This window comes from Excalfactoria chinensis, chromosome 1, assembly GCF_039878825.1.
Source record: "Excalfactoria chinensis isolate bCotChi1 chromosome 1, bCotChi1.hap2, whole genome shotgun sequence".
Lineage (NCBI taxonomy): Eukaryota > Metazoa > Chordata > Aves > Galliformes > Phasianidae > Excalfactoria > Excalfactoria chinensis.
In genome coordinates, this window is record NC_092825.1 from 180,420,102 (window position 1) to 180,438,071 (window position 17,970).

Below are 17,970 nucleotides of genomic sequence, written 5' to 3' on the forward strand. Positions count from 1 at the left end.
TCAGACTACTTGAGAGCATGGAAAGGAGGGCGACAAAGATGGAAAAGGGTCTGGAGGGCAAGAGGTGGGAGGAGAGGCTGAGGGTCCTTGGTTTGTTCGTTCCAGAGAAGAGGATGAGGGTAGGCCTCATGGCAGCTGCAGCTCCTCATAGGGAGCATTGGGGCTCTGTGGTGACAGGCAGTTCTCAAAGGAACAACATGGAGACTTTGGGGTTCATCAAGTCCAATTGCAACCTAACCATAATACCCTAACTAACAGCCCTCCACTAAATCATGTCCCTGAGCGCCAAATCCAAATGGTTTTAAACACATTCTGGGATGGTGACTCAACCACCTCCCTGGGAAACTTATTCCAGTGCTTAACCACCCTTCCTGTAAAGAAGTTTCTCCTGATATCCAACCTAAACCTCCCCTGGTTCAATTTGAGGCCATTTCCCCTCCTTCTGTCACTTGCCCTATTGAAATTCATTCTGTAGTGCCTCCTCCTGGAGGGGAGAAAGTAGAAGGAGGGGTTAGGGAGGAGGTGTTTGTAGTTTGCTTTTAGTTCTTGCTGCTCTGGTCTGTTAGGAATAGGCAATAAATCACATTAATTTCCCTACGCTCAGTCTGTTCTGCCTGCTGTAGTGATTGGGGGAGTCATTTCCCTTCTCTCACCTCAGCCCTTGAGCCCAGAGCAGAGGGGTAGAACTCAAAGATGTTTAAAGTCCCTTCCAATCCAAGCTGTTCTATGAGCCTATAATATTTACCCCCATTTCCTTCCTTAAAGAGAGGCAGAGAGAGAGTTGTGCAGTGTCCCTCAGCCACCCAGTAGAGTGAACTACATTTCCCAGGAGGCCTTGCGCCCGCTCGGCGGAAACGGCGGTTCTTGCAAGCTGGCGCTCTCCCTTCCGATTGGTGCTCTGGGAGGAACCCGCCGAAAGACCATTGGCTGCGGAGGTCACGTGAGGTTTCCTCGCCTCAGTGAGGCCTTGAGGTGGGGGTGGGAGTTTCTGCGTCCCGCTGGGGCGGGCCGAGGACGGGGACCCTTGGAGGGGGCCAGGCCTGCCGGGCCGCTGCCATGCTGGGGGTCCGGGGCGGATGGAGAGCCCTCCGTTACTGCTCCTCCTCACTGCCGCGGGAACAACGGGTTCCGGCGGCGCGGCTGCGGGTCCGGGAGGCGCTGGGGGCCCGGGAAGCGGCGGGCGAGGTGAAGGTGCAGGTGTGTAGCGGCGGCGGTAACGTGACCTGCGGCCGGAGAGAAAGGGAGAGGAGCCCCCAAGTTCTCAGCTTCGGAGTTGAGGGCTTTAGTTATAGCGTAAAGCCGTCTGGTCCCTTTTACTGTTTCTATCCGGCTCTACCCGTCTCTAATCGCTTGGTGGGATGCAAAGCTTTGAAGTTACCCTGGATGTGCGCAGGGAGAGGTCGTTTCTATGGCATATTACGCTGACAAATACACGCCTAGGTGCTTGGAAGACATTCTTTACTGTGAGGGTAGTGAGACGCTGGCATAGGTTGCATAGAGATGTTGTGGATGCTCCCACACTAGAGGCACTCCAGGCCAGGCTGGATGGGTCTTTGAGCAGCCTGGTCTAGAGGGAGATGTCCCTGCTTATAGCAGGGGAGTTGGAATTGAATTATCTTAAAGGTCCCTCCCAATCCAAATCATTCTATGATGCTGTACAGCCTAATAGAGAAGGAAGGAGCTTACACAATATGGATGCTTCTCATCTGTGGTTTTATGAATTATGCAGTCTAGAATAACCCTCTGCTAATATTGGCAGTGCTCTCTTTTTGTTTCCTTCATTCTTCGTTGCTTTTCCCTTGTGTTGATGCTCATTATTTTGCATTAAGCTGGGCTGAAGAACTGACGTGACTTAAAATGATCCTTGCTATTAGTAGTTTTTAGTTAACTGGAAGCTGCAGTCTGACCTGAATTGAGACTGACACTTAACAGTGCTTCTGACAGAGAGTGAAGTGGTCCAAATACTTCTGCTACAGCCTCTGCTGCTCTGTTTATAAGCCTTAGGGCACTCTCATATTTTCCTGTGGGAGGCTGGAAGACTCATCTTGTTTAACAAATCCTGGTGCTGCTTGATGAGGTGGAAAAAAAGCCATCAAGAATGTTTCTTTGCTCAGGGTGTTTTATTTGTTTATTTCCTTGCTAGGAAGAAAACTAAGAAACATCTACCATAATGCATCAGGCATGATGTACTTGTTCTGGGCTTTTAGTGGAATATAGGAGACAGGCACAACAGCTTCAGGAATGTTATTGTGCAAAACACCTTTTAAACACCTGTTGCTTTAGCTATAAGAGTATGAGGATGCCATGCCAGATAATCAGACTTCAGTTTTGGACTTTGTAAAAGGGTTGTGTTTTTTTTTGCATTAACATTGCTTCAGGTGGAACCTCCTGTAGGGGATGTTCAGGTAAATATGTATCTGAATTAGAGGCTGGAAGAAAGGCTGAAGTTTTGGTTAACCTTAGTATTATGGCCTAAACCATCTACCATATTTCTTGTGTGCACCTGCCCTCTACAATCTGGTAGGCATTTCCTATGCAGGAGATGTAGAAATATCGAAGGCAGACTTTGAATGGGCACAGTGTGCATTTGTGGTGGATTGTTTCCAGTGTTTGTCTCATAATATGAGCCTGTGTAGCGCTTTCTCTGGTTTTACAGTCACAGCCCAACATGAAGAATGCTTTCCTTTTCTTCTTGCAGTTTGTTCAGAAGTAGGTTGATTTAAATTGGTTTGTCTGGTGTGAAATCCCTTAAGCAGTTGGTGAGTTTCAGGTCTTTGAAACTATGTAGATCCTTGCAGTTAAGCAAAAGACTAAAACTGCAGGAAATGTGGGTGCAGTTGTTTGTTTAATCAGCACTGTTTTCACTTGTTTACTATAGTATTATCATAACATGAGTTGGAAACTTCCCAGTGGATAGAAACAACATCCCTGACACAGGCAGGGTCACCAGCCTTCACATATAGTACTAGACCAGGCTGCTGAGGGCCCCATCCAACCTGGCCTTGAACACCTCCAGGGTATCCACAACCTCTCTGGGCAGCTGTTCCAGCACCTCACCGCTCTCATAGTAAAGAACTTCCCCCTGTATATCCAACCTAAATCTTCCCTCCTTTGACTTAAAACCATTTCCCCCTTGTCCTGCTGTTATCTACCATTTCAAAGTGCTGATTCCCCTCCTGTTTATAGACCTGTATGTAGTGTTTCACATCGGGCCACACGAGGGCAGAGCAGAGAGGGACAATCCCCTCCCTATCCCTGCTGGCCACCCTTCTCGTGATGGAGCCCAGGATACTGTTTGCTTTCTGAGCTGCAAGAGCACACTGCTGGCTCATGTTCAGTTTTTTATCCACCAGGACCCCCAGATTCTTCTCTGCAGGGCTACTCCCAAGGTCTGATCCTTCCAGTCTGTATGTATGCCCGGTATTCCTCTGGCCCAAGTGCAAAACCTTGTACTTTGCTGTATTTCTCTTGTTGTCTTGGTACTGACTGTACGTTTTAGATACTTTTATTTTATATTTCATTTCCTAGAAGGCATTATAGTATTGCAGACTGGTTTGGGCTGGAAGGGGCCTTCAACCCATCTGTTCCTGACCTCTGCCTTAGGCAGGATACCTCCCATCAGACCAGGCTGCCCAGAGCCCTATCCTTCCTGGCCTCAGGCACTTCCAGGGATGGTGCAGCCAGTGCCTTCTCACCTCCAGTATGAAGAATTTCCTTATATCCAGTCTAAATCTACTTTCAGTTTACAACAAGGTCATCCCTTGTCCTGTCACTCTGTCTTTTGAGCCCCTTTTGTATATTAGAAGGCCACAGAATGATCCCTCTGGAGCCTTCTCCATGTGGAACAATCCTCCTTCTCACAGCCTCTATTCATCTCTCATTGAACCACTGATTTATTTTAATTCCTTAATTAAAAATGGGTGCTAATGCTTCTTCTCTATGTTTTTTTCAATGGGGACAGCGTGGCAATGTTGATTTTTAAGGCACAAAGAAGAACATGCAGAAGTGTCAGAGCGTTAGTTTTGATTTTTGCATTGCATGAATGTCTGTTGGCTGTAGTGCCATTGTTTCAACAGTCCAATGGCTTTGGGCATGTAATCAAAAACAACTAGTGAACCATTTCAAGTTGGAACCTTCATACGGGCGCTGCTGCAACAGATTGGTACTAACGTTGTCAAAATAGCCTTGAGTATTTTAACTTAAAGCTCTGTGCGTTCCTGCACAGCTGCAATAAAAGTGTTCTGGAGGGAAATAACTAATAGAAATGTGTACTTTGCTAAAATGCTTTTCATCTTCAAAGCACTGTGCCAGTTTCGTTTTTCTAAGCTGCACAGAAATGCAGGTAGATCTTAGCTATGCTTGCTTTACTCCTGGGGAGAGCTGATGTCTCTGCCTAAGGTTTTGTTTCTGTTTGCTTTGAAGTGAACAGAAAAACATGACATTGTTGGGGGTTTTGTTGGTGTGTTTTTTTTTTTTAACTTCCTCATAGAATAATATTTCCTTTGATTTCAATGAAAAGCTGAAATAGGCCTGCTGTGGCTTGTCCAGCTCTTCGGGTGAGGAGAAGAAAACAACAAAAAGAAACATGATTCTATGGAGCTAATGACAAGAAATAACAAATGTCTTTTTCTTTTACCCGTAGGGCTGGGTCCGCTCCATCCGATCCCAGAAGGAGGTTTTGTTCCTGCATATAAATGATGGGAGCTCACTGGAAAGTCTCCAGGTGGTTGCTGATCCCAGTCTGGAGTGTAGGTGGGTCACTTTGTGATACCTGGAGAAATATGTGTGTTGATCAGTGCTCAGAGGGGCCTCCTAAGACCTCCTTTCCTGTGCCACAGTGCTGGAGGAGCCTCCAGCAGCTGGCACCTGACCACAGGAAAGAAACAACTGCAGTTTGAGGTCCCCTTTGTTGTGCTTTTCAGATGGCACTGTGGCTTTGTGGTTCATCTGCTTGTCCTGTCAGATCAATTTGAATCTCATTTTCTTAGTAGCTGTAGTAGTGTAGGTGTTCTGAAGTACTGTTGGACCTTCTTGGAAATCACACTCTGTGTTTGGGGATGACTGTTCTCCAGGCTTTTAATGACCACTGCTGTTTTTACTGTGCTGATTTGAGAAATGGTTGTTCAGGCATGCTTCCTAGATAGGCGTGCCTGTTCTGTTGTCAGATAGTAATTGAATAATGGACTTGTTTTCCAGCTTCATTTTGTTACTGTTGGTTGTACTATGGGGGATTTCATGACAATCCAGGGACCTTCTGTACATTATTTGATATGTTTGCTTTTTGTTTTTCTTATAAACTTCATTTGTCCACATCAGTGTGTTCTTATAAAAGCCTGTCTTCCTCTCTTTTGTCCAACACTCCTGTGTCCTATATTCTTCTAGTGTGAATTTATTCTCATTTCAAAGAATCATAGAATGGCCTGGGTTGAAAAGGACCACAATGATCATTTAGTGACCCTGCTATGTGTGGGGTCGCCAACCAGCAGCCCATGGCTGCCCAGAGCCACATCCAGCCTGGCCTTGAATACCTCCAGGGATGGGGCATCCACAGCCTCCTTGGGCAACCTTTTCCAGTGCGTCACCACCCTCTGGGTGAAAACTTCCTCCTAAATATCTAACCTGAACCAAACCTAACCTGCTGTTAAATTGTAATTGCCTTTAGCTAGTTAATTGTTGTTGCTCTTGGTTTTGTAGAGACCTGACTTTTGGAAGTGCAGTAGAAGTGCAAGGGAAACTGGTCAAAAGCCCTCACAAGATGCAAAACATGGAGCTGCAAGCTGAAGCCATTCATGTGGTGGGACCCTGTGATACTTCGGTATGTTGCTGCAGCAGGAAGTCCAACTGGTAGGAGTACTTTAGGAATGAATGCCAAAATGGCCAACTATCCAGCAAAGTGTGCTTCAAACTGTGTTGTTTGCTTGTTTTCCAACTCAGTACGCCTGCAGACTTTGATTTGGCTGCAGTGTATGTAGGGTGCATCAAATGAGGAAAAAAAATTGATAGGAATGCCATGAATGTTCTCAACTGGGGCAGTGCTATTCCTGTGTGGAAACTGGTGCAAATGTTGGCAGCTGAATGAGTGCATTACAGAAAGGGTGGTTAGGTACTGGAATAGGCTCCCCAGGGAGGTGGTTGAATCACCATCCCTGGATGTGTTTAAGAGCCATTTGGATGTGGTACTCAGGGATATGATTTAGCAGAGGTTTTTTTAGAGATGGGCTACTGGTTAGGCTGCGGTTGGACTTGATGATCTTCAAGGTCTTTTCCAACCTGGGTAATTCTGTGATTCTATGATTCTATGATTTGTCCCACCCTGAAGCAGTTTTCTGAACTGCGTGATTTACCTGGTAACTCTGGCTAGGAGGTGAATCATGGAAGCAATGGATCTGGCTAACTGCTCCAGATTGTGAAGAATCTGCTGCAAGTGCGTTTGGGAGCAGCTTGCTATTGCAGTCGTGAGTTGAACAATTGGCTTTCAGGGAGGCTCAACTTCCAAAAGATAAAGTATTTCAGAGTGCTGCTATTTTTTTTCCTCTTCATGGCTTAGAAAAATTTAAAATAATCAAGTGTAAATCCACAGAGTACTAGAGAAGCTGAGGAAAAAAAATGCTTTTCCCCCTTCTTTGCTCTGTAATGATGGTTGAGTTTTAGAATGCAGAGATTGCTGTTTCCATGCATGGCAATAGAGATTTATTGACTCCGTCTTCTCATCCTCTTTTATTTCTTTGCTTGTTGCTTTTAGTCATTCCCCTTCAAAGTAAAGGAGAGGCACCCACTGGAGTATGTCCGACAGTTCCCACACTTGCGATGCAGAAGCAATGCTCTTGGAGCCCTCCTGAGGATCCGCAGTGAAGCCACAGCAGCAATCCACTCATTCTTCCAGGTAGTCACACAATCACAGAATCATTGGGGTTGGAAGGGACCTCCAGAGATCATCGAGTCCAACCCTCCTGCCAAAGCAGGTTCCCTACACAAGGTTGCACAGATAGGCGTCCAGGCGGGTCTTGAATATCTCCAGAGAAGGAGACTCCACAACCCCCCTGGGCAGCCTGTTCCAGTGCTCCGTCACCCTCACCATAAAGAAGTTCTTGCACACAGTCATGCAGAACTTCCTATGCTCCAGTTTCTGCCCGTTTCCCCTAGTCCTGTCTCCACATGCTGCTGAAAAGAGACCGGCCTCACTACTTTGCCCCCACACCTTAGATATTTATAGAAGTGGATCAGGTCCCCTCTCAGTCCTCTTTTCTCAAGGCTAAACAGACTCAGCTCACTTAGCCTTTCTTCATAGGGGCGATGCTCCAGGCCCTTCACCATCTTTGTGGCCCTCTGCTGGACTCTTTCCAAGAGATCCCTGTCTTTTTTGTACTGGGGAGCCCAGAACTGGACACAGTATTCCAGATGAGGCCTCACCAGGCAGAGTAGAGGGGGAGGATCACCTCCCTCGAGCTGCTGGCTACGTTCCTTTTAATGCACCCCAGAATGCCATTGGCCTTTTTGGCCACAAGGGCACACTGCTGGCTTATGGCCAATCTGTTGTCCAGCAGGACATCCAGGTCGCTCTCTGCAGAGTTCCTCTCCAGCATGTCATAGAATCATAGAATTACTCAGGTTGGAAAAGACCTTGAAGATCATCAAGTCCAACCGCAGCCTAACCAGTAGCCTATCTCTTAAAAAACAACCACAAAACAATACCACAACAACAAACCTCTGCTAAATCATATCCCTGAGTACCACATCCAAACGGCTCTTAAACACATCCAGGGATGGCGATTCAACCACCTCCTTGGGGAGCCCATTCCAGTACCTAACCACCCTTTCTGTAAAGAAGTTCTTTCTAATATCCAACCTAAACTTGCCCTGGCGCAACTTGAGGCCATTTCCCCTCGTCCTGTCACAAGTCAGTAGTGAGAAGAGACCTGCCCCACTCTCACTGTAAGAACCTTTCAGGTACTGGAAGACGGCAATAAGGTCTCCCCTCAGCCTCCTCTTCCTCAGACTAAACAGCCCCAGCTTCCTTAGCCTCTCCTCATAGGGCTGATTCTCCAAGCCCTTCACGAGCCTCCTTGCCCTTCTCTGGACCTGCTCCAGTACCTCCATGTCCTTCCTGTGCTGAGGTGCCCAAAACTGGACACAGTACTCAAGGTGAGGCCTCACCAATGCTGAGTACAGGGGCAGGATGACTTCCTTAGTCCTGCTCACCACACCATTCCTGATACAAGCCAGGATGCCATTGGCCTTCTTGGCCACCTGGGCACACTGCTGGCTCATATTCAGCCGACTGTCCATCAGCACACCAAGGTCCCTTTCTGTCTGGGAGCTTTCTAGCCACACCTCCCCAAGCCTGTAGGGTTGCTTGGGGTTGTTGTGACCAAAATGCAGGACCCGACACTTGGCCCTGTTGAATCTCATTCCATTCACCTTGGCCCATCGATCAAGTCTATCCAGGTCCCTCTGTAGTGCCCTTCTCCCCTCAGGCAGATCAACACTCCCTCCCAGCTTAGTGTCGTCTGCGAACTTACTGAGGGTGCACTCAATCCCCTCATCCAAATCATCAATGAAGATGTTAAACAGAAGCGGCCCAAGCACCGAGCCCTGGGGGACGCCACTTGTGACCGGCCGCCAACTGGATTCCACTCCATTGACCACAACTCTCTGGGCCTGGCCATCCAACCAGTTCTTCACCCAGCAGAGCGTGCACCCATCCAAACCACAGGCAGCCAGCCTGTTCTGGTGCATACAATTCTTCCTCCCCAGGTGCAAGACTCTACACTTGGCTTTTGTTAAACCTCATCCGGTTTCTTACTGCTCAGCTCTCCAGCCTGTCCTTGCTGTCCTGAACCTTATATGTATACCACTGCCTGGGTGAGGCCTTAGATAAACATGTTAAGAGGAAAGGGCCATCATGTGTTAGCTGCACAGAGGTCTTTTTTCAGGCCCAGGCCAGGCTGAGATCTTGACCAGAGTGTTGCTGATGATGAGGTTTGCACACTGGTGGTCTTTTTAGTGTCTTTCCACCTGTTTTCCTGTTATTTTATCCCTTTCACTTAGTTGCAGTATAATTGCTTGCAACTGTGTGTGGTCTGTAGAACACAGCATAATAAGGAATTATTTAACTCACTCTCAGCAGTGACCTTGGATAGTAGCCTCCTCCTACATGGAAATATCTGCGATACTAGAAAGCCACAGACAGACTCAGATATTCATGTTACTGCTGTTGATTCTTTGCATCTCTCTATACAAGTCTGTGTGGATACTGTTAGCTGAGATTAAAGCTTCTGTTTTAATGCATTTCAAACTGATAGATTGGAAACACCTGTATTTCATGAATGAAATACATGAAGCTGTGGGCAGGGCGTAGGCAGTGAGTTAACTCTGATTCCAGATGCTGTACAGAAACCATGTGAGTACACAAAGTAAGAAAGTAAGTCCTCTAACACACTGGAGCTCTTTCTTTTACAGCTATTCTTTATGTTTCTGTTGAAATAAACTGGTTTTAGATGGTGTAGAATCATATGCACACCATTCCTATTATTATTAGAAGTCTCAAAGAACAGATTAGAATTGTTGAGGTTGAATTTCTGGTCCTGAGTGTGCTTTTACTTTTTGCTTGTAGTGATGAAGAAAACATGCTTGCTCACTCAGAGACTCGTCTGTATAAAACTGTGTGGTATTTTAAAGATTGTGTTTTAAGAGCTTAATAGTAATATCATGTAAGATATGCTGCTGTTATTTTCAGCATTGTGCCTACTCATAACACAGAACACGACTACACTGGGAATTGGTCTCTGCTGGTATTGAGCCACTAGATGGCAATACCTACAAAACTTTGTTGTTTCAAAAGCCAGCTGATACCAAATAGCATCGTATTCTGACAAAGGCTCTACTTCTCCAAGTTAATTCCAGCTCAGACTGACGTGTTTGCATTTAAACTGGTCAGAGTTATTGCAAAATATGAAGTATTTTATTATCAACAGCTACAGTAAAGTGATGAGGAAGACCTGTTATTTGCAAATGCTTTTGTCACGACTCTTCTTGCACCAGGGATGGCTGTAGCTTTTTTCATTTCTGGTGGAAGGAAAGCATTCTCTTTAAATTACCACCTATGTCATCCTAAAAGTGCTGCAGTTTCAAACTTGATGTTGTCAGGCTGTATGATCACTAGGAAGTATAACTGCAGCCTTTTTGCTTTGTAGAGCTGTAGAGAGGCTTTCTGACCTTTACACGTCGTGCAGACATTCCCTTACATGCTCTGGAAAGGAATTTGAAACATGTATCATCTCTTACGTGGTGTTAATAGTTGCTTGGAAAAAGAAAAAGCAAAAAAAAAAAAGGGTGATATTCTGAAGTCTTACAGGGCAGTGAGAGGATCCATGACCAGCAGGTCTCTGGAATATGCATGGGAATATGGGAGAGAGCTGCACATCATATTGATAGGCTAAAAGTGTCCTTCCCAGGCAAAGCAAATAGTTCTGGCTCTCAAACATCTTTCTGTGCAGTAAGTGGGTCTCTGTGAGGAGCTTCTGGCAGCCACCTGGCCAGCTGAGGTCTTTGCACCTGTAACCAAGGTAGCCTGGAGCTGGCTGTGGGGACTTTGCTCTTGGTTGTGTTAGATTACTTCCACAAAATACACTGCATGTCCGTATGAGTTCTTTGGTCCTAATTCATTTTAGTTTGATTCTCAGTTTGAACATTAAGTCCTATTCCTGTTTTCCCAGTTGTTTAACTAGTTGATGATAAGGATCAGAGCTTGTGGTGTGAATTGAATTTGTATTACCCTGGCAGAATCTGTGATACTTCAGCTTTTATGAGCGCTCTTTATTTGTTTGGTGGTTTTTAGTATTTTGTGTAAATCAGATAATGGGTTATGCTACATCATTGCCTGTATCATGCTAATGGCGGCACACCCTCCTTTTTAGAAAGGTTCCTCTGTACTGGGCATTACAGTGATGCAAGAGAAAACAAGTCCTTCTTGTATTGGAGGCCCTAGAGCTGGATGCAGTACTGCAGGTGTGACCTCACAGGAGTAAGGTAGAGGGGGACAGTCACCTCTCTTGACTTGCTGCCACCCTGTTCTTGATGCAGCCAAGGATGGTTGGCATTTTGAGCCACGGTCACGCTTTGACAGCTTATTTTGAACTTCTCATCAGCCAGCACCTCTAAGTCCTTCTTCACAGGGTTGCTTCAATACATTCTCTGCCTGGGTTGTATTTGTGCTTGGGCCTGCCTCAGCCAAAGTGTGGGACTTTGCATTTGGCCTTTTTCAGTTTCAGGGTTCACATGGACCCACATTCTCTGCCTGTCCAGGTCTCTTTGGATAGCATCCCTTCCTTCAGTGTGTTGACTGCAACACTCAGCTTGGTGTCATTGGCAAACTTTCTGAGGGTGCAATCAATCCCACTGACAAAAATGTTAAACAGCTCCAGGTCCTAGTAATGACCCCTGGGAATGCCACTTGTCACTGATCTCCATCTGGGAATCAAGGTATTGCCCACAACTCTTTGTGACCATCTAACCCTTTCCTTATCCAGTAAGTGGTCCATCCATCGGATCCATGTCTTTCCAATTTAGAGGGAGTGTTTTAGAGGTGAGCAGTTGCAAAAACACGTAGTAGTAATATAAATCTTTAGGAAATCTGGATGAAAAGCACAAGTGATATGCTTGGACTTGTAGTCCTCTTGTTTTTGTCCATGAGAGGCAGAAGTTGCCTAAAAGGCTGCACATACTGTCCTGGCTGGGATCTGGTAGCTGGGTCATGATTTGTTCAGGTAGAGATCATCTTTGAAGGTGATACTTGATATCTTCAGCTAGTTAACTCTGAGTGTTCTATCTGTTCCAGGATAATGGCTATGTGCATATTCATACTCCCATAATTACATCAAATGACTGTGAAGGTGCTGGGGAACTCTTTCAAATTGAGGTAAGTTGGAGTGGGTGGAGTTTCTTGATCTATTTCTGTATTTATTTTACTTGCAGAATAGTTTTGGAATCATTGAAGGTTGGGGGAAGTGTTTGCATAAAACCTTTATGTACTGCTGTGATTATTTTTTTTTTTAAGTATAGCAGTCCTTTCCTTCAACGAATAATTGAGACAGAATTAAACAGATGGATTACTTTTTAAGTCCTGTTTGGTGTGTTAATCAGTACCTTTTGTACTGATGAGTTACTTTATCCCTGGTGCCCTGAGATAGATTAGTGAGCAGGAAGATATGATAGCGAGAGGTGGGGTGGGACGTTCAGGACAGCCTAATACACAAAAATATTTGCTAGCTCTTGAGATTAAGAATGTAATTCACCTTGGTTCTTATTTGCAACCATGAGATTACTCCTTAAAAGAATGTCAGCAATATCCCAAACTGCTTTTCACACATATATATGCCTCCCTACAAGTTACTCTTATTGCATATTGGAATTTTTCCTTCTGAAATTGCCTTGTCTCCTGATATTGCTAAGTCTCTCTGTTTGTCCACCAGACTACTGCTACAATCTGTCATTTTCTTAAGTACTTTGACATCTTGGGCCAAAAGTGCCTGTGGAATTTATATGCAGCTGTAAACACTACAGATTCGTCATGATTCCTAACATCCCCCCTCACCCCATTCATGAACCATAGGAAATCCCATTTGCTTTTTATACTTATATATTTAAAATGTACTTTTCTATCTCAGACAATTGCATCCATTGCCACTTATGCCCATTGGCTTCAGCCTTGCTGGTGAATCATCTGTAAGAAAAACTGTTGAGGTAGCAGTTGTTTGCTGCAGAATCACATCTTCCACTCTCCGCGCAGCCTCATGGCAAACAGCCTCCATCTACTCATTCTTCAGGATGTCACTGTCTAACCTGTGCTACTAGTGATTCCCTTCTAGACCAGTGCGTGTGCCTCAGCTTTTTGTTTGCTGTGACAATAGAGTTGATTAGCTAAACTAAGTTGTTACTGTTTAATTGAGATCCCTTAATGCTACCAAAGGTTCCCTCCAGGCTGTTGCATGCAAATTAAGATGTGAAAACAAGTGACACTTAATGATGAGAACATTATACAGTTTGCAGCTGTACAGTATATTACGTCTTTGGTACAAATTGTATCCACTTGAAAGCAGGACTGGAGCGTAGGTGGCTGGTAGTAGCAGAAGCACTGATGCAAATGTAGATTGAGGTGGTGAAATGTGAATCTGAAACTTATATCAACTGGATCTTAACAAATAGTTCAAGACAAAAACTGCTAATCTCTCTCAAGCATGATTGTTTAGGTGTGAAATAGTACCAGTCCTGGGCAAACTGGTCTTGAAAGGTATGAAGTACTGAGTAATGGTCTGCCCCATGAAGAAGAACCTTCAGAGAAGCTTTCCCTGTTTTGTTACTTCTTCTTTGAGCAATGTTTTATCATGTAGCCTAATTTAGTTAGGGCTTGGTTTCCTTTCTGCAGAGCTCTGCTCAAAGTTAGTCTTGGCTAGCAGAGATCCAAGACAGCTGGCTGTGCTGCTGTGACTGCTGTGCTCTGCAGGAGCAGTGAGACTGTTCCTTGGCAATAGAAATCTTGAGGGACATGAATCCTTCCTTGGGAGCATATAAATCATGGGCTTAGGATTTTAAGACCAGTCCTCCAGTTGTGAACAGAACATAAATTGATGTCCTACTGGTCCTGGATTCTTAGCAGTAAAATGTACCTGCTGCTGACAGTCTGCAAGCAGACAAGGCTGGCTTTTCTGCACTTCTTTTTAATTAATTCCATTGAGCAGATGGGTAGTATCACCAATTTAGTTATGCTGCTGTGGGTGGAATAAGCTGAAAGCTTTGAGTAGCCTTTAAGGCCACAGTAGTTTTAGTCCTCTAACTAATGTCTGACTGTTGTTTGGACTATTGAATTCTTGAGAGACAGTGGAAAGTGAAGAGAGGAAGAGTCTATTTTCACAGGAGACTTGAAGAGATGGGAAAGCAGTATCCAGAGTTAGAAGGGAGAAGTTTGTTGAAAACATATGATCTTTGATTCCTAGACCTCTTAATCCTGTAAGATTTGTGTTTGTTTATATATTTGGCTTCCTCATCATCTTTGTTTGGTTTTGAGTGTACTGATTAGTCTGTACATAGTTTTGGTTGGGATGTTCTCATAGTAGGATTTAAAGTGAGGGGGGAATCCCTTTCTCCTCTGCTGGGCAAATCAATTCAAAAAGACATTTCTCAAATGAAGTACTGTAAAGCTGAGGGTGGTAACAGAGGAAATCTTAAAAAAAATAAGTCAGGAGATGGTAAGAACTTCAGAAAAATCCTTTGTATTTGAGATTCTTTTTCTGCAGCTCAAAGAAAGTTTGAGGAGGAACTGCTGGAAGTGTGAAAACAGCTAGGCAAATCTTAGCCTGCACAGAGAACATCAGCAACACCAACTTGCAGATTTCTGCACCTTTGGTAGTGTCATCTTTCTGTGGAACCCTGAAGGCAGGAAGCCTCTTGGCTGTGCTGCCTTCCTTGAAAGAAACTTACTTGAGAAGTCCAGAAGAGCTTTGAATATTGAGGGCTGTGCTTTAGTGAAATGCAAAACAGGATGATGGAGTAATCCTTGAAATAGGAAGATTTAGGATCAACAAGGTGAGACAGACCTTTTTATTTTTAATTTAATCAGAATAATTTCTCTATACCATCTCTTTGAGAATCTTAGGGGGGATCCTTTCCTTGTCTTTTCTTTCTTTTTCCTACTGAAAACTAAAATCCATAAAAGCTTTGTATATTGCAAGAAACTTGACCCAGTCTACTTCTGGGGCTGCTCCCTAGGAAATCTGCCTGCCTTTTGTCTTTGTGACCCAGCTGTGTGTCTGTTCCCTGCTATTTTCAGCAGCCTCCCACTCTGTCTGCAATGTTGAAGGCTGTGCATTCTGGTTCTTTTTCTGTCTTTTTGACTTTGCAGTCTGGAAAGTTGCCTTGTTTGACTGTCCTCAGCTGCTGGGGGGAAGTTGTTGTCTCTTCTCCCCTTTGGAAGAGCTTTCCTGATGCAGAATGCTCTGATAAAACCCTGGGCAGCCATCTTCCCTGCCGCACAGCCTGTTAAAAGAACTTTGCATGCAGTCACTTAGCATGGCAGTTCAATTGGCATCCACAGCTCTTTGAAGTGTATCTCACCTGTGTCTAGTATTGCCTGCAGGCTTATTCTTTTCTGTGGCAATGCTCTATGTCTGAGAAGAGGTGCAATGTACCTAGTGGCTTCAGTGGAGGTAATGTGTTCTGTGTATCATTCTTATCTCTTCCCACACACATACCTCACTGCATTTGACTTCAGTGCTTGACTGATCAGACTAATTCATTAAATGAAGGAATATTTACTTTCCTGCAAAGCTTGAGAACTATCCAAGTATTGTTCTTCTCCAAAATGTATCCAGAGAGAGTCTAGTGTTTGGCTTTCTTGCCACTTGCTCATGGAGAGGAATGTAACTCTGGATCCCTGAAGTTCACGGCTGTTTGTCCTGTGGAACCAGAAATGTGCGTCTGCTACTGAAATTTACTCCTGCCATACTTATAGTGCTTCTGATAAATAACCCTGTCAGCACCAAGAAAGGCTGGGATCTGCTGGGAAGAGAAGCACAGTGAAATGCAACAGGATTAGCATCCGTCAGGTGTTTCCCCTTCAGAGATGTGTCACAGTCTGGGAGGCAGCCAGTACCTGGGAGCCTGGGACTTCAAGAGGGCTGCTCAGCAGGGCTCAGCATAAGCTGGAACTGAGCTGAGGGAGAGCTTTCCTGCCTCTCCTGGTTTCTGTTTTTCTCGACCTGGTTCTTCACTGTCTATAATTCCAGTACGTTTGTGTGAGATGTTTCTCTCAGCAGAAATAGCTGACCAGCTGGACTCCCACTGGGCCATAGCAGAACTGGGGCTGGAATTGAAAGGAGGACTTCTTTGAAGTGAAAAATTGTGCAGTTTATCTAAAGAGGAAAACTCACTCATGTTTGTAATAGGGCATCACAGAGGGTAGTCTGGATTGAAATCGTGCTACTGTGAAGCTTCAGCAGTGTGGCGTTGTGACCCTGCTCTAGAGCTAAAGCGGTGATTTCTGTGAGCTTTAGAAGTTGTGTCTGATCCCTTCATGCATTTGGTTTGCGTAGAGTAAAAGAATGGAACGGTTTATACTCTCCTGAAGCAAATTGCCTCAAGTAGAAGTTAATACAAGACTGACATCAAAGTGAATAATTTTAAATTAAATCATTAGACATTTGAGAAGGAGAACAAAACAGGTACTAAATCCAGTTGTTCTCGTACTTAGAATGAAAATAAAAAGCCTTTGATGTTGATGTCAAATCCTAGCATGTTTATGGTGCATTTACTCTGAAACACAGAGATGTTTCATATAGACTCCCCCCCGCCTCCCTCCACTGTAAGTAGAGGAGTTTTTGACTAGGAAATGGAGAGAACTTGAAAGCAAACACATTATTTCCCCTCCCTGACTTGTATCTGGTGGGTCTGGTTCTGCTGTGGGTTGTTGTTTTTTTTTTGAGTGGAAGTGGGAAACAAAGTCATCTAATTGAAATAACAGTGCAAGGTTGTAGCTTCATTTTGCTCATCATCAACATGAAAAAACAACCTTGCTCTGTATCTGTGAAGGGATGGCATCGTGAATGGGGTTATTTGTTATACAGAAGCAGGCTGAGCATAAATCTGGGGCATAATTACTTTAGAACGTTGGCCTGAATCTGTTCTTGTATGTGTAGAGTGGAGGAATCACTTCTGGTGGGTTGCTCAATAGTTGCATGTGTGAAATGGGAAGTTGCTAACTATAGGACACCTCCTTGCTGAAGGTGTCCCTTCTGCCCTTTTCCATAGGAGAAGGGAGTCATCTTACCCAGGTGGCAAGTGGATTGATTTCCTGTGGGCTTTTTTTTTAACAAGTTCACAGCATCCATTCAACAAGATTGAACCTCAAAATGAGGGAAAAGTGGGCACTTTGGAAGGTGAAGGGGGAGTAAAATTTTGTGTAAGTTGCTATATTCACTCTCCACCTTCTGTTGGAAGCAGCCTAGCAGCTCCTTGCAGTGCATCTCAGGACCTGAAGGGTCTATCAGACTGGCTGCAGGTTTGTATAGGTCCAGTTTAGTTGCAGTGTCTCAGTTTTCCTTCAGTCACTTGCTGTTGTGTCTATTTTCCTTTTGCCTCACTGTAATTACATCTGATACGAAGAATGAAAAATGACACAAAGTCATCAAAAATAAACCAGGGCCCAGCTCCTGGAGGCAGCTGTATCCTGTTTGTGGCTTTGGGGGAAGTATTGAGATTTCATGGCTGATTTCTTCTGTTCTTTTCCTGCTTCTAGTCTGTCTTTTTCACATTGTTTAGAAGTTGCATCCTACAGGACTAGGTGGGATTCTTCAGTGGTGGGGTAAGGAATGTTACTGAACTAAACTTCCAGTAGGATAAGCTGGGGTGGTACATCGCTCTTCTCTCTAGTTCTCTGGCCATGGCTCTGGAACTGCGGTATGTGGATGCTTGTGTGTTTATTAATATCCATATTGTTTTTGAATAATTACACTGGATTTATTTGAAGAAAACAATAGAGGCCTGCTCTTGCATCCTTGTTTTCTTTTTTAGTACTACAAAACCTACGAAACAAAGGAAGCTGTCCTGGGGTTGCAGCAACAAATTGTCCTACTTCCATTGATCTTTGTGTATCAAGGCAGGCTTGCTCTTTTCTTTAGTGTGATGATGTGAAGAGATAAAACTGCTCTATGATCTGAGGCCTTTGACAGTCTCTTTCTTTTTGTGTTTTTTGTTGTTTTTTTTTTTTTTAATCTTTATGATGAGCAGCAAAGCTTTTTAAGAACAAAAAGCAACACCTTCCAACTCATTGAGAAAAACGGCAGGTTGTAGAATATCAAAGGCTGGCAAACAAGCCTGAGCTGAGCAACCTCCCCATGACAAAGCAAGCTGAATTTGCAGGGTGGCTAGAGGCAGTGGTGTGCTTTGTTGAGCTGGTAGCACTTAGCTTAAATTCTAGGA

General features: G+C 44.5%; 1 protein-coding gene across 2 annotated transcripts in view; it reads left to right on the top strand.

The window, feature by feature from the left end:
- Positions 1–972: 972 nt before the first annotated feature.
- The window catches only part of NARS2 (asparaginyl-tRNA synthetase 2, mitochondrial), a 52,542-nt gene continuing 35,544 nt past the window's right edge, over positions 973–17,970 (top strand). For both annotated transcript variants that reach the window (XM_072326969.1, XM_072326970.1), the window contains exons 1-5: positions 973–1,197; positions 4,643–4,752; positions 5,695–5,815; positions 6,743–6,883; positions 11,837–11,917. In XM_072326969.1, coding sequence (XP_072183070.1) covers positions 1,057–1,197; positions 4,643–4,752; positions 5,695–5,815; positions 6,743–6,883; positions 11,837–11,917 — 594 coding nt within the window. In that variant the 5' untranslated portion in view covers positions 973–1,056. The remainder of the gene's footprint in view (positions 1,198–4,642; positions 4,753–5,694; positions 5,816–6,742; positions 6,884–11,836; positions 11,918–17,970) is intronic.